This window comes from Callospermophilus lateralis, chromosome 19 (genome assembly GCF_048772815.1).
Source record: "Callospermophilus lateralis isolate mCalLat2 chromosome 19, mCalLat2.hap1, whole genome shotgun sequence".
NCBI lineage: Eukaryota > Metazoa > Chordata > Mammalia > Rodentia > Sciuridae > Callospermophilus > Callospermophilus lateralis.
The window spans coordinates 10,718,422-10,732,827 of record NC_135323.1 but is presented as its reverse complement, the minus strand read 5'-3'; the positions used below and the strand labels follow the sequence as shown (position 1 = coordinate 10,732,827).

The following is a 14,406-nucleotide window of genomic DNA, read 5'->3' as shown; positions in this document are numbered from 1 at the left end:
GTGCTGTGCTGAAGCAACTCCATCTTACTGTGCCCCCCATTTCATCTCTGTAGCCTCAGTGGCAGAACTTGGAACTGCTGATGAAGGGATTCCTGAAGCCTTGCCACTCTGCCCCAGCAGTTTTATGTAGGCCAAATTCTGTGCCCTTTTTCTGTGACTATAGAACAACAGGTCTTGTGTTAACTGTGGCAGTTTCAAATGAAGGCCCCGGTCTACCTAGGCTTTCATGGGTTAGTTTTCAAGGCTTCCGGCTCAAAGGCAGGTTGGGAAGCTCGGGTGATGCTTCCGTGTTTTGTCCGGACTCCAGACAGAAGTGCAATAAGCTCTGCAAGGCTGTGCACCAGAGTACCCACCTTCACCAGTGCTGGGCCAGGTTTTGCTGAGGACACAGTGTTCGTGGGGAGGACAGGAGCAGTGGATCTTGTGGGAGGCTGGTCCACAGCTGGAGGAGTTTTCAAGAATTCAGGAACTGCTGGGGACACTGAAGTAAACTGGTGGAAAAGGCAGAAAAGGAACAAGTTTGTGAAATCAGTGACCATAAAAAATAGAAGAGTCAGAATTAAAAAGGAATGACCTCATTAGAAACAAAGGAAAAATATACTATTGTCTGATATCCGGATGATGGAACAAGATGCTTTACCTCACTGGAGCCAGTTATTCAGTCTTTGCCCCTGTAACACTGAGTGGCTGAAGCTAAATAAGGTTAGAGTGACTAAACTCTAGTTTTTCTCAGAGAACACCCTTTTCTGGCAGGAAAAAAAGTCCAAGATTGTAAAAATGATCAAAACAATATATGGTATTTATGAAGGTTTTCTTGCTAGACCGGTCACACTAACCCTGGCCAATTCTAAAAATACTGATATGGTATTTTTGTCTTTGTTGCAGAGCCCAAAGGATCCATGCCCTGTTCCCACACTGGGCAGCATCTCTTCATGGAGGCCCACTCCACCTGTGAGTCCTTAAACGTGCTCTCCAACTCCCATCTGCAAGCCTGACTAGCACTCTCATGAACCACATTGCCCTGTTTCTTCCAAGAGAAGAGTTGAGGATATCTTCTGGCAAGACTGACTTGTTTTTCTGACAATGCCATCTCGAAATGAAAAGCTGCTTTGTTTCCCAGGTCCAAACAACAGCTACTGAATCTCAATATGGAGCCCATAGATCAACACAGAAAGCCACAGAAGGAAAGGGCTTTATCAATCCTTACTAGCAATCTCCTTTAAATAGATTACATTACGATAAATCAGCTGAATGTCATATGTTGCTATTACTTGGACTTACTTATTACCTGTTTTATCTTAAAGAAAAAGTCTTCGTTTTTTCACTTTCACTTCCCCAAACAACTCTCAAATTCATTACACCAACAGTCAAACTCATACTCCTATTTAAGTATTTGGGTTGTAAAATAGCAAACTATATTCTTCTTAATGAGTTTTCAGGTCATTTATTTTTATTAGCAGCAAGAAATAGAAACTTGGCACATAGTTACTCAACAAATATTCAGTTATCCTTTTGGCTTTACTCAGCTAGGTTACGTTTTCCAGCCCAACTGAGACCGTGTGTGTGAGGCTGCCATTAATAGTGCATGCCCATGTCTGTTTTCTCCTTGAGGTTTTGCTACTGACTTCAGCTTTTAAGTAATTATTGACAATATAAATGAGTATACTTTGTAAAGATGTCTGTACTCTATTTCATTTCAGGAGGTAAAGGACTCATCTAAGAGACTTTATCCTCATGTTCCAGCAGAGTTCTGCCCCTAAACAAGCCTGAGATGTCCAGTTCCTCAACGAACCTCTGACCAACCAAACTTACACACCAGATGAAAGGTGATGTCTTGACAACTTGTTAGAGGATCTTGTTTTCCTATCTTGCATAATTTTTGGAAATGAGTATACTTATCTCTAGGTTCATTTTCACAAAGGGGAAAACTCATTCCTTAACTGTTATATAACCAGCACATGAAGTAGAACCAAATGTTTGAATTTTGAAAAATTTATATATATATTTTTTAAAAATGTTTAGATATTTATTTTTTAGTTGTAGTTGGACACAATACCTTTATCTTATTTACTGGTATTTTTTTTGTGTGTGTGTGGTGCTGAGGATCGAACTCGGGGCCTTGCACATGTCTCAGTGAGCACTCTTCCACTGAGCCACAACCCCCAGCCCTGATATATGGTTTTGAAATATTCTTTCCCAATTCCTGATACTACTCTTTATCAAAAGTAATAACTTTTGTACAAAAACCAATTGTCTGTCTTCACTTTTGTTGCCTTAATGTCAAATCCAAGAAATCATTGCCAAAACTAGTATCAAAGATTTTTCCTCTAAGAGTTTTTATAGTTTTTGCTCTTACATTTTGAGTTAATTTTTGTGTTTGATGCTGGGATAAATATAGTATAATTTCATCCTCTGCCTGTGGATATCCAGTTTTCCCAGTACCATTTGTTGTAGAGACTGTCTTTTCCACATTGGATAGTCTTCATACCTTTGTAAAAGATCATCTGAAAATGAATGTCAAAGTTTCTTAGTTCTCTGCTCTATTCCACACCTCTGAATACCAGTGATTCTGCTCGTACCATATTATTTTAATTACTATAGCTCTGTAGTGAGTTTAAAATTTAAAAAAGGTAAGACTGTCAACATTTAAAAAAAAAATTTTTTTTCAGGTCCCTTGACTTTTTCTGCCAAAACTTATAATTCCTATAAAAATAGGGATTATATTGAATCTGTAGATTGCTTTGGGTAGTATTAATACCTTAAAAATACAGGATGTCTTTCCATCTATGTATTTGGTTGACTTTGTAGTGACTTGTTTTGATTCCCTTCTCCTGCCCTTTTACATAAATTCTATAGATATTTTCTTTGTAGTTACCACAGAATTGGACATTTCCTTCCATTGCCCTGCTATATGGTACTGGGGTGTTCTACCACTAAGCCACACTCCCAACCTTCACTTTATTTTGAGACAGGGTCTTGCTAAGTTGTCCAGGTGGGCCTTGAACTTGCAGTCCTTCCGAGTGTCTGGCATTACAGGTGTCTCACCATAGCCTGCCATGACATTCTATCTTAATACCAAATATAGTCACATTTAAAAAAAAAAATGCTACTTTAGGGCTGGGGTTGTGGTTCAATGGTAGAACACTTGCCCAGCATGTGTGAGGCACTGGGTTTGATTCTCAGCACCACATAAAAAATAGTTATTGTGTCTATTTACAACGAAAAATATATTTTTGAAATGCTACTTTAGAGCTCTACCCCCTCTGAATTACTGAAATCACATATTATTAGCCAATATTAGATAAGCAAACTCCCAGGTTTCAATAGTTCCACGGGCTGATGACCAAGACTTTGCTTTGGGGGACATTCCAGACCCAAACTATAGCAGTGTTGGAAAATAATCTTGAACTATTGGTCTAATGAGAAAATGGTCATTAATTTGAACCCTCAGTGAATCAGATGCCCCTTTTGCATGATAGGTAATACATTCAAAGCAAGCAGCTTAGTGTCTGCCTCACAGTGAGTGCTCAGCATGTTTTATCATTTCAATGAAGATTCATCATTATAAATAGGTGAGGTCTTTTCTGCATAATGCACTATTCTAGGTAGTTCGCTTTTAGTTGCAGAAAATTGAGTTAAAACTTGGAATGAGACAGATTTTCCAGCCTCTACTGTGAAACTGTAAGAGGCAGCATAACCAAAGGGGTAATAATGGAGTCTATGTCTTATTCAGGTCCTTATTGGTAAGTACTTGTGATCAAAGGTCCTTATTGGTAAGTACTTGTGATCAAAGTTCACCTAACTTTGATTATTTAATATATGTGCATATGGCTTGCTGTAGACTCTGCTTACTTTCCTTTTTAGCTTAAACCTAAGATTTCTACATTTGACAAAAGGTCATATACCTGAGTGTTACTTGGCACAATGGGAAAAAATTTATGAAAGGCTCCTAAGTGTATATCCCCGAAAATACACTGAATAGTTGATCAACAAGCTTCTTTCAGCACTACTAAACTTCACATAAATCCCATTAGGTAATGGTTACGGTTAAACAATACTGTATTTATAACAAATGATTAATTTAAGGGCTTAAGAACTTGCTAAGAATCTCTGTATTGAAAGGACCAGTGTAACCACTTCACATGTAGCTACAGCCATTTTTAATTTTCTACAGCTTTCCATTGTTCAAAGTTGCTTAAGCATAAAATAAGCTGAGCTCCAATTTCTGATGTATATTCCATTAATATTTGGGTAAATTCCTTTCTAGTTGTAGTTTGAGCAGAATGGAGTAATCCAGGAACAGTTTTGGTGTTACAGACCATACAGAAATGCCTACTTCAAAATAGTTTTTTGTATTGCTAGGTCATTAGCATTTTGGTTGTAGGAGTGCAAGAGAAGTGCCTGAAAAACTGGTTCTTTACCTAGGTGTTGTATGTAAAACTTTTGGGTAAAGGGTGTTTTTAATATTTGGATACTGTTCTGTGGATACTGTTATTCATCCTACATTTTTTTTCATTGTATTGGGAATTGGACCTACATCCTTGTGGGGTACTCCGAAGGCTTGAAAGCCTCAGTTCAGGACTGACCCAAGCCTTAGTGTGTGTGCCTCATTAGCATCCAGGGGCACTTAATCACATCCCCAGGGCCTTGATAAGTTGCTGATGCTAGGTTTGAACTCGCAATCCTCCTGCCTCAGCCTTCCAAGTCACTGGGATTATAGGCGTGTGCAACCATGCCCGGCTTTTCATATTTATTCAATGAAAAAAAAGCCATTTCTATTTTTCTTCAAATAATTCTGGAATGTCAGCATTGGGTGTGACTCCCTCTGGTTAAAGCCTGTTACTAATAACTTTGTCTTCAGCCAAGTTGCAAAGGAAAAAATGCAATGATATAAGCAATACACGGGAAAGGAGAATGATAACCTCTTATGCAGGCAGTACTATAGTGAAGCCGCCGACAGATGACAAAAATTTTGTGTCACTAAGGTCATACTAATAGCCATCTGACATCCTGACCTACTCCGAGAACAGACAACCCAAATGGATGAGAACTTTTTATGGTATTTTCTTGCATACTTGACATTCTTTTTAGCTTTATTTTTAAAGCTCAAACCAGGGTGCAGCAAATACGTGAAAACCCATCAGGGGCTGGTCACTGACCCTCATCCTTCTTCCAGGCCCAGAGTCTCTTGCCTGTGAGCTTTGGTAGGAGGATTTTCTCTCCACTCATATGGAAGGAGAACAGAAATTTCGACAGCATTCCACAAGTAGCATCAGTCTGAACTACTGCTTGAGTTTTCTGAGTATCTTTCTGCACCAGGCCCTGTGCTAGCTGTTGAACACATACACATCCCTCCAAGGACTTCTTCTAGTCCTCTGAGAATCAAGATCCCTCTTGTAATAAGCTCACATTTTAGTTGGAGGCACAGAGACAACAAATGAAAGCAATAAAGAAATTAATACTGAAAGACACTTTTCCTAATAGATGCTCACAAGCAGGAAGAAATGATGAAAAAAGTTTGCTCTCCAAACTCTACACCTCTGTGAACTCAGGCTGCCTTTTATGCAAGGGGTTAAGTAGATAATTCTTAAATTCCTTTCCAAATTAGTTCTATAGTGCTTACAATATAAGAGCATGAAGAGCATGTTTTGCTGTACTGGACTACTTCTATTAAGCAGTTCAATAGTAAGGCCCAACACTATAAGGAGAGATGAAGAACAAATGATGTGCACCATAGGAATTCTTGTCAAACCAGCAAATATGAATATTCATTAAAAAATGTTAATTTCCAATGAAATTATCAAAATATTCATTAGATTCCTTTGCATGTGCTAAAATAATATCTGACATAGGTGCTCAAATAGTTTCTAAACAAATGAATTCAATGTCAGAAACAACAACAATCCAATTAAAACACTCAATTCTCAAAGCCAGGTGTGTAGCTCAGTAGCAAAGCCCTGGGTGGATTCTCAGCCATCTCATGGCTGGATCGTCACAACATTTCACTAAAAGTGAAAGAAATCTGTCATAAAGGTCACATAGTATATAACTGTTTATATGCACTGCCTACAAAAGGCAAATTGGACAGAAAGCATGGTTTCCCAGGCTTGGGTGGAGGAGTAAAGGTGCAACACTGCTAATGGGTGTGGATTTTTTGGGGTGTTAGTTGTACAACTCTGAATATATTAAAACTCAACAGAATCTTCAAAAAGGAGAATTTTCCCTGAAAAAAAGTTTATACTAAGATTCATATGGAATTTCAAAGAACTCTACTCCAGAAGAGGAACAAAGGGTAGAGTTCTCACACTTTCTGATTTCAAACTTGCTACAAAAGAGTGATACTGGCCTGAAGACAGACGATGGAGATCAGTGGAACAGAACCGAACAAAACCCAGAAGTCCACCCTCCTGTACATGGTCAAATGACCTTCAACAGGGTGCCAAGCCCATCCAATGAGGAGAAAACAGGAAAGCTTAATGACGTTGGCAATGATGTTTTAGATGTGACCAAAGCACAGGCAACAAAATAAAAACAGACAATGGGAGTAAACCAAATCTAAGGACTGCACCAAAAGCAACAGAGTGAAGAAGCAATCCAAGGGAGGAAGCGTTTCCAACCACATGAAACCATATATCTGGCAGAGGATTAATACCTAGAATACCTAGAGAATTTCAATTCAGCACAGCAAGAAACCTGATTTAAAAATGGGGATAAGACTTTAATAGACACTTCTCCAAAGATGGAATATTATTCAGTTTTTAAGAAAGAAGGAGATCCTGTTACATGCTGCAACATGAGTGAACCTTGAGGACATTATGGTAAGTGAAATAAGACAAACAATGTAGGATCCCACTGTTATAAGGTATGTTGAGTAGTCGTAGCTCACAGAGCAGAAGACACATGGGAATGGAAGAGTTGTTTTTGGGTATAAAATTTTAGTTTTGCTATTTAAAAAAAAGTTGAGATCTGTTGCACAATAATAGAAAAAAATCTTATGTGAAAACACATGTCAGGAAATGTTGAGGTTTTTAAAAAGCAAGTTGCAAAATGTGTATGTACAGCAGAAATAATAGGTAAGATTATCACTGAAAACAGCATTCATAGTGCTGAAAAGTATTTTTTTTAACCTTTCATTTTTCTCCTGATAAAAATGCATTGCTTTATACACTATATAAAAAACAGGAAACTTTTTTAGGGGTCAAAACCAGAAAAATAATACCTGGGCTGGAGTGTTTGTAGTCACAGGAGATGGGGATTCACTAACTTTTGGCTCACTCGGGGATGCGGCTGACCCCTGTGATTCCTGGCTCGCTGGCTGGTCTGGAGATAAAGCGTCACTGCTGTCTTCATCAAATGAGAAATCACCCTGAGTGTGGGGATAGTCGTCCTTCCCAACACCTGAGGAAGAAATGAATGTTAACTCACAAAGGCCCTGGAATATCAAGCTTACTATGAAAGAGGAGGAACACTATTTCCCAGAAGAATTGAGAAGCTCTTAAATTACAACTGAATATAAAAAACTTCCCAGTGGAAGCACACACCACTACCTGTGATGTATTCTGTGGGAAGGGAGGAAAAATGGATCTAACTATCAGTTTCAGGAAACACAGGGATAGGAATATTTTTTATGACATCTGGGAATGCAAATGCAATCAGGAAAATGCAGAATGAGGCATGCTAGAGGACAATACAAACCTGTCTTGTCCACCAATAGATTAAAAAAGGGAAGGAAAAAGAAGATTGAGATACAACAGCTGAAGGCAATGAGTAGACCTTGTCTGGACCTCATCGTGTAATTCAAGTACTAAAAAACATAAGGCTGCTGGGGATGTGGCTCAAGCGGTAGCGCGCTCGCCTGGCATGCGTGCGACCCGGGTTCAATCCTCAGCACCACATACAAGCAAAGATTTCAAGCAAAGATGTGTCTGCCGATAACTAAAAAATATTAAAAAAAAAATTCTCTTTAAAAAAAAAAAAAGGCAATGGAGAAAACGAGGTTGTTACAGGGTATCAATTGAGAAGCTCCCATTTCAAGGAAAAGCCCAGCTAGATTCTCATATTTTCTGAGGGGCAATTTCCAAAACTGAAAAGAGTCATACTTGTCTGAGAATTCCGAGTATAAATTGCCAATGTGTTAGACACTAATGTAAAATATGAAAAGCCCAGGTCTAAGGGAAGCTATAGTTTTTAAGATAGGACAGTATCTTTTCAATATTGCTTACAGAATAAGTAGCATTATTCTTGAAAGGATTTTTCTCCACTAACGCTTATACCAGAAAGAGTAATACTGGAGGTGGGGGTGTAGTTCAGTAGAAGAGCACATGCATAAGAAGTGCAGACCCTGTGTTCAATCCCCAGCACCAGGGAAAAACAAAACAAAAATCAGTAAATATGATAAGACCAGGATAAAGTGGACAGATAACTACTACCATTGAAAGAATACATCCATATTCATCTGCTATTCTCCTTCCTGAACAAGCTATCTTTTCTAGAAGAAAATAGAAAATAAAACAATGAAAAGTTTGTAAAAATATTATACATCCTAAATAGTATAATATAGTGATTTAACCTAGAAAATGTGATAATGAAATAACAGCAGGCTTAAACCTCAATCATAAAAGGGGACTCTGAGTTAACTGGTAGCAGATGCTAACCTAATTAGTGGTAAGATAATAGTAATAAGAATTACTGTAAGTGTTAATTTCTAGTTAAGCGCTGGCCTTTCCTCTAGAGCTCCAACCCTCTCCCAGAAGACGGTGAAGTCTGCTCTTGCCTATCATTGCCTCCTTGACACCAGAGTCCACAGCAAGAATGTTCTTCTCCACCAGCTCCATAGGTCCCGGCCTTTGTGCAATCTTTTCATTCAGATCATCAGCTAGTCGAGCTCTTTTCAACTTCATCTGAGTAGCTTGCAGGGATGGCTCAGCAAATGTTTCTAAAAGAGGAAAGTTTTAACCATTACTTGAATTACTCTTTCATGATGTTATTTCAAGTCAACTCACTAAACAGATTTCAACATATTTAGGAGTTATCATCTTTATGGAAAGAGAACAATCTGTTTAAGAATGCACTAGCATACAGTCTGTTAGCTCTACAGACATTTACCTATCTATACAAATGGATGCCCACAGACTTGAATTAACATGGCCATTAGGGAAATATGGACTACTGCTATTGTTCACTTAATAGTAGGAGCTTTAGGCTGAAGGAGACCCTACTTGGAGTGGTAGAGACCAGCTTGGTACTTGGAACTTCTTTGATTTTTGGTACCTTCTGATCTCAGGGGCACTTGATACTGAGCCACATTCCCAATCCTTGATAGATTTTATTTTGAGATAGGGCCTTGCTAAGTTGCTGAGGCTGGCTTTGAACTTGAGATCCTCCTGGCTTAGCCTCTTGAGTTGCTGGGATTACAGATATGTCACTGTGCCCAGCATATTTGGAACTTCTTCATGGTATCCTATGTAGTGTCATCCTGGATGTTCTCTTTCACAAAAAACCTGTTCATAGTCTGTAATTTCACAAGTTTTGTTAGTTCATTCTCTCTCTCCCCCACTATGAACACAAACTCCAGGAAGGCAGGCATCTATTTGTCTTGCTCTCTCTCGGTTTCTACTATGCTGGCCAGTGGATGAACACCTCTAAGATTTCATTTTTGGACAAGTGTCTGGCCTTTAATATGGTTATTCCTCATATTAAGCTATAATCTAATACTTTCTGTAAAATCAACCTAATTCTAATTCTAATCAGGCCTATATAGAACAGATCTTCTTTCTACTGGATAATTGGCTCTAGATATTTAAGAAGTCTTAGACACAACTATCACAGGATTAAGCCCCTAATTTCAATAGAGAAGCAAAACACTGAAAGAAAATGTAATTTGGGACTTTTTGGTAGAACATTCTTGAAAGCTAGCATCTCTATCTTTAGAGAGGATAAGTACCTAGGCCTGAACCATGTGTTTAGCAAGAATGGAATGCAACTGTTCCTCCAAGGACCCTAAGTGATGAGGTTAGATCACTTACTTTCTGTGCGTTGGTAGGGGTGTTTATGGTAATTTTCATATCAGGATGGATATTTTAGGTAAGTTGCAGTGAGGAGTTGAGCCAGGTGGACATAAACAAGGTCATAGCTAAATTCTGGGGTTAGACCTGTTGATGCCCTCTATGACTTCATGAGTAGAGCACATGTTCCTCAATGATAAAGAAACTCTCTGGATCAAAAAATGTCTGCCCAAAACAGAACAGAGGAGGCACCAGCTGGTGGGAAAGCCATCCATCAATTGTTTACTTGGAGATTCAAACCCTGCCCTGTATATAACACAGAATTTTAGCATTTCTATCCAATTTGGAGAATGTCAGCCTGGGGTGGGGGCAAACAGTTATTATAATTGGAATAAATAGCTATGGAGGCTTTCCTACTGCTTGAGAAACGCAACAAAATAAGCAGAAAAAAACCTTTACCTTCTAAAATGTGCATCCTGACAAGTTCAGAACGATCTGGTCGACTCCGTATCTTGTGTTTCAAAAAGTTTTCAGTCTTTGTGGGCGGGGGAAAAATGGTAAAAGTCTTATCATAAGTTATTTATGATTTATTTTAATTTTTTTCAAGGTACTCCATTTAAGTAAATTATATGCCCTTTTTTGTCATGTCTTTGAGAGAAAGACTAGAAATTAATACCTGTAGAAACTATTACCCAACACATGATTTAAATTGCAGATTTCAAAATCTTAAAGTGCATGGACTTTACAGACTTTTAAAACTTGGCAAAGCCAAAAGCTCATGATTTTGAAGGTGATATTTGGATAGACATAGGACTTAATTATTTCGATATTAAAAAAAAAAATCAAAATCTGCATGTTAGGTCAAATAGAAATCCATTTAGAAAACAAATTTCTTAGTAATGAATTTTCTCAATTGGAATTATACTTAAACAACAAGGCTTTAAAATGAACTTTATAAGACTCTCAGAGATCATCATTGCATTCTGGGAAAATTCTTAAGGAATTTCTGGAATATGCTTATTTTTATGCTGCATGATATTGTCCACCCCCCCACCAAAAAAAAGGAAGAATGTATATAATGGCACTTTCAGAGAAAAATAATAAACACCAGTGTGCTATGACACTATGACAGAGTCATCTCAGAGTTGAGTTCAGCAATGTTCTATGATTTAGCCAAACTTTCCTACCCTCGGTCGAAATCATGGCCAATAGAGACCAAGTAGGGAAATCACCTAAGCATCTGGAGTCAGCACATCGCTTGGCTGTCCTCCTTGGCAACAAATGGCAGAATTCTGTATTATGACTCTAAAAACTGTTGTTATACCCTGAAAGCAAGGAAGTGAAGAAGTTGGTTTAAAAAATTAATTTTTTCTACAAATCTCCAAGATCAAGCTACCCCAGAAAACATGCTGTCTACACCATGTACCTTGAAGACATATTCCTAAATATGTCAGAGAAAATATAGTAAGATTGCTATTTGTCCACAGGTACTTTGAAATAAAGCAGAGAAGCAGAACATTTTTAAAGTGAAGTTTCTTACTCTGGCTCGTTCCAAGCTTTTTATCTGTTCATGGAATGCTGCTGGGCTCTTCAAAGCTGTGAGGGGAAAATAGTTTTCCACAGTATAAATAGAAAAGTTTACACTTCAGTCCAATCTCACAGTATATCATACTGATAATCTAATTAATGCACAAGTACAATTCCATTTATTTACTAGTTCCTTTAGGAGATCCACTAAACTTGAAGCCTTAAGAATTAAAATGTACTTCACAAATAAAATTGGGAAACAATTAAAATGTAGTTGTATACAAAATGACAATGAAGGTATTAAGTCAGACTACTTCCAACTACTGGGGCAAATTTCTATTGCCCAGGGGACTGTTTGATGATTCCCTAATAGGTTTTTGCTCTTAATGTCCATATTTGTTACTGGAAAAAGCCCACATGTCCTTGGAAGTATTGTGAACATGAGAACACATGGGACCTCATGTTCAAGAGGTTTCAGGTCCATTTATTTAGAACACATACTGGGATTAGCTTCGTGGTCAATTAGTTACATTGCTCTTGGGCCTTCACAGCAACCCTGCAAAGTAAGTATTAGACCCAGCACAGATGAAAGGCTAAAAGAGGTTAATTGAATTCTTGAGGTCATATAACTAGCTGATTGTCAAAACGGGATTTAAATCTAGGATTCTGAATGATGACATGTTTTTTCTACCATACTACAATGTAGCTCTCTAAAAAATTGTATGAGTGAGAGTTAATATGCTAACTGCCAGTATATTAAATATTCTAGAATCTTAGTGTGTGTGAAGAGAGTGTTTACTAAAACACCACCTATCAATTTTTGTATGTGTCCACTATGTGGACAGGACTAGAATCCTTGGTCTGCTGAGACATGACCAATTAGCTTGTAAGCACTGTACTCAGCCCTGGTCCTATTAAAACAAAGTAGAGACTCCCAGGATCCTAGCTCAGGCAGATTTGGCTAGGGACCAATTCCCAGAAGCAGACTAGAGCTGGCCTACTCGTGGCGTTGTCTTAAACATCATAATCGGATCCTGTTTGATTGGCTCAAAGAGAGGAATGTGATAGTGAAGGAATCTGGCAGATCATCATAGCAGCTTTCAACTCCAACACTAGATTTAAAATATTCAGATACTCAATAGTGGTCCAGAAAAACAATTTCTCTGGGGGGAAAAAAATCAGCAACATGTTCCTTATCATAAACCAATAAGTGATTTAGAAGACTAAGAAGCACAAATTGATTTTGTAATTTCTAGTGTTTTAAAGCTGAATAAGTTATCTTTAGGAAAAGTTATCTTCTAAACAAAATTCAAATAATCCTGCAGTCTATAAAATAACCACTCCTCCCCTGTAAAATAAAAAATTTCCTCTAAAGTTGTGATTAAAGACAACTATTCTAAAATTAATCAACTTTCAAAGATCTCTATAGGGATACTTAGGGCAGAAAGATTTTATTAAAGAATGTTTATCAGTCTTGTACCTGGGATACATTTAGTTATACTGACTACAGTATAGCGTCAAAGATAATCTGAATTATTTAAGAAGAATAAAGTTGTGATTTTTATCACATTACTTTTGCAAGTGTAATCTCAGACCCATTAGAGTGATTACTTCAGTCATTTTAAAACTAAAACCAATTTTAAAGTTCAAAGGAAGAATTTTAGTGCCTTGAATTTTATATAAATAACACCTTTAAGTCCATCTCTTAACCTGCACCTGGTTTTTAAAATGTGTTTCCTTAGGTTGGTCATGCGGTGCCTGGCTTTCCTCATCAATTGGCTGGTATTTGTACACCAATTCAGTCTATATGACTGAAGTGTGGGTGGGACACAGGTTCTCCTCAGACATGCACATCTTGTTGTAAAGCACCAAAGGTGAAAATAACATGGGTCTTACGTGGCATGATGCCCTGGTCCACTAGTTGTTCTCTTGTCCTCCTTTGTTGCAGCCTCAGTTGGAGCACTGTGGAAAGGAAATAATTGCCATTGGAGTTTATTTGCAACCACAGGACTTAACTTAGAGGGGTACTTGTTGAGCTTTACTGAACATCTAGTTCATAACTGAATAAAGATGTTACTTAGTACAATCCAACTGATATAATTACTTTTTTATTTTGCTTGGTGCATGTATTCTGAAGTTTAAATGAGCGTAATTTTTTTAGTTAATAATCTTAATTTGATGACTAAAGCTAAGTATTTCCTATTTAAATACATTCATATGGTACCAAGCAAATAAAAATAGTTGGCTTATACATTAAAACTTGATCATAAAGAAATCTCATTGATAGAAACAGAAATGTGAGATTTCTTGGCATTTCCTTTGTTTTTTAAAAAATAAGTTACTAGCAAAAATATATCTTCAGGAAGAACCTTATTCCATCAGGAATAGATTTTGTGAATAAAGGCTAAGTAATAAAGATTAGATTTATAAAATATTACTAATGACCCAAGGTGAAATTTTTAAATTAGGAGTTTAAGTTTAATAATATTTGCACAAACATAATACCAGATCTCATTTTATAAGTTCTCAGAAAGGTACCAAAATCATTGACACCAAATCATTTTAATAAAGAGTAAACTACTATAGGTGGTAGAACAAAATATGTATCATGAAATGTGGCATATATTTCTTCCTAGTTTCTCAAGTAGATGACTTTTATAGCATCTATATATTTTTATCTTAGAAATGAGCCCATCTCAAAAAAGAGGAATACATGAAGTGACTTTGAGTAATATTTGTCTTAGTTGGACTTATATTCAATTTTAAGCTTCCATTTTGGTTTTTGTGTCAAACTATGGATGAAAACCAAAGATGATTAAGTGTCTGCTTAATGATTGTTAATATTAAAAAAAAAAAAAAAAGCCTTCTATGTGTG

At 37.2% G+C, this 14,406-nt stretch overlaps 1 protein-coding gene across 9 annotated transcripts in view; it reads right to left on the bottom strand.

The window, feature by feature from the left end:
* The window catches only part of Mrtfb (myocardin related transcription factor B), a 236,746-nt gene that overhangs the window by 25,940 nt on the left and 196,400 nt on the right, over positions 1 to 14,406 (bottom strand). For 7 of the 9 annotated variants that reach the window (XR_013089462.2, XR_013089461.2, XM_076840859.2 and 4 more), the window contains 6 exons: positions 13,428 to 13,493; positions 11,545 to 11,600; positions 10,464 to 10,539; positions 8,774 to 8,935; positions 7,220 to 7,398; positions 354 to 491 (listed from right to left, as the gene is read on the bottom strand). Coding sequence is in view for 7 of the 9 variants with exons in the window: in XM_076840859.2 (XP_076696974.1) it covers positions 354 to 491; positions 7,220 to 7,398; positions 8,774 to 8,935; positions 10,464 to 10,539; positions 11,545 to 11,600; positions 13,428 to 13,493 (677 nt within the window). In the remaining 2 variants the exon portion in view is untranslated. The remainder of the gene's footprint in view (positions 1 to 353; positions 492 to 7,219; positions 7,399 to 8,773; positions 8,936 to 10,463; positions 10,540 to 11,544; positions 11,601 to 13,427; positions 13,494 to 14,406) is intronic. The other 2 variants (XM_076840862.2, XM_076840865.2) reach the window with 2 other exon arrangements.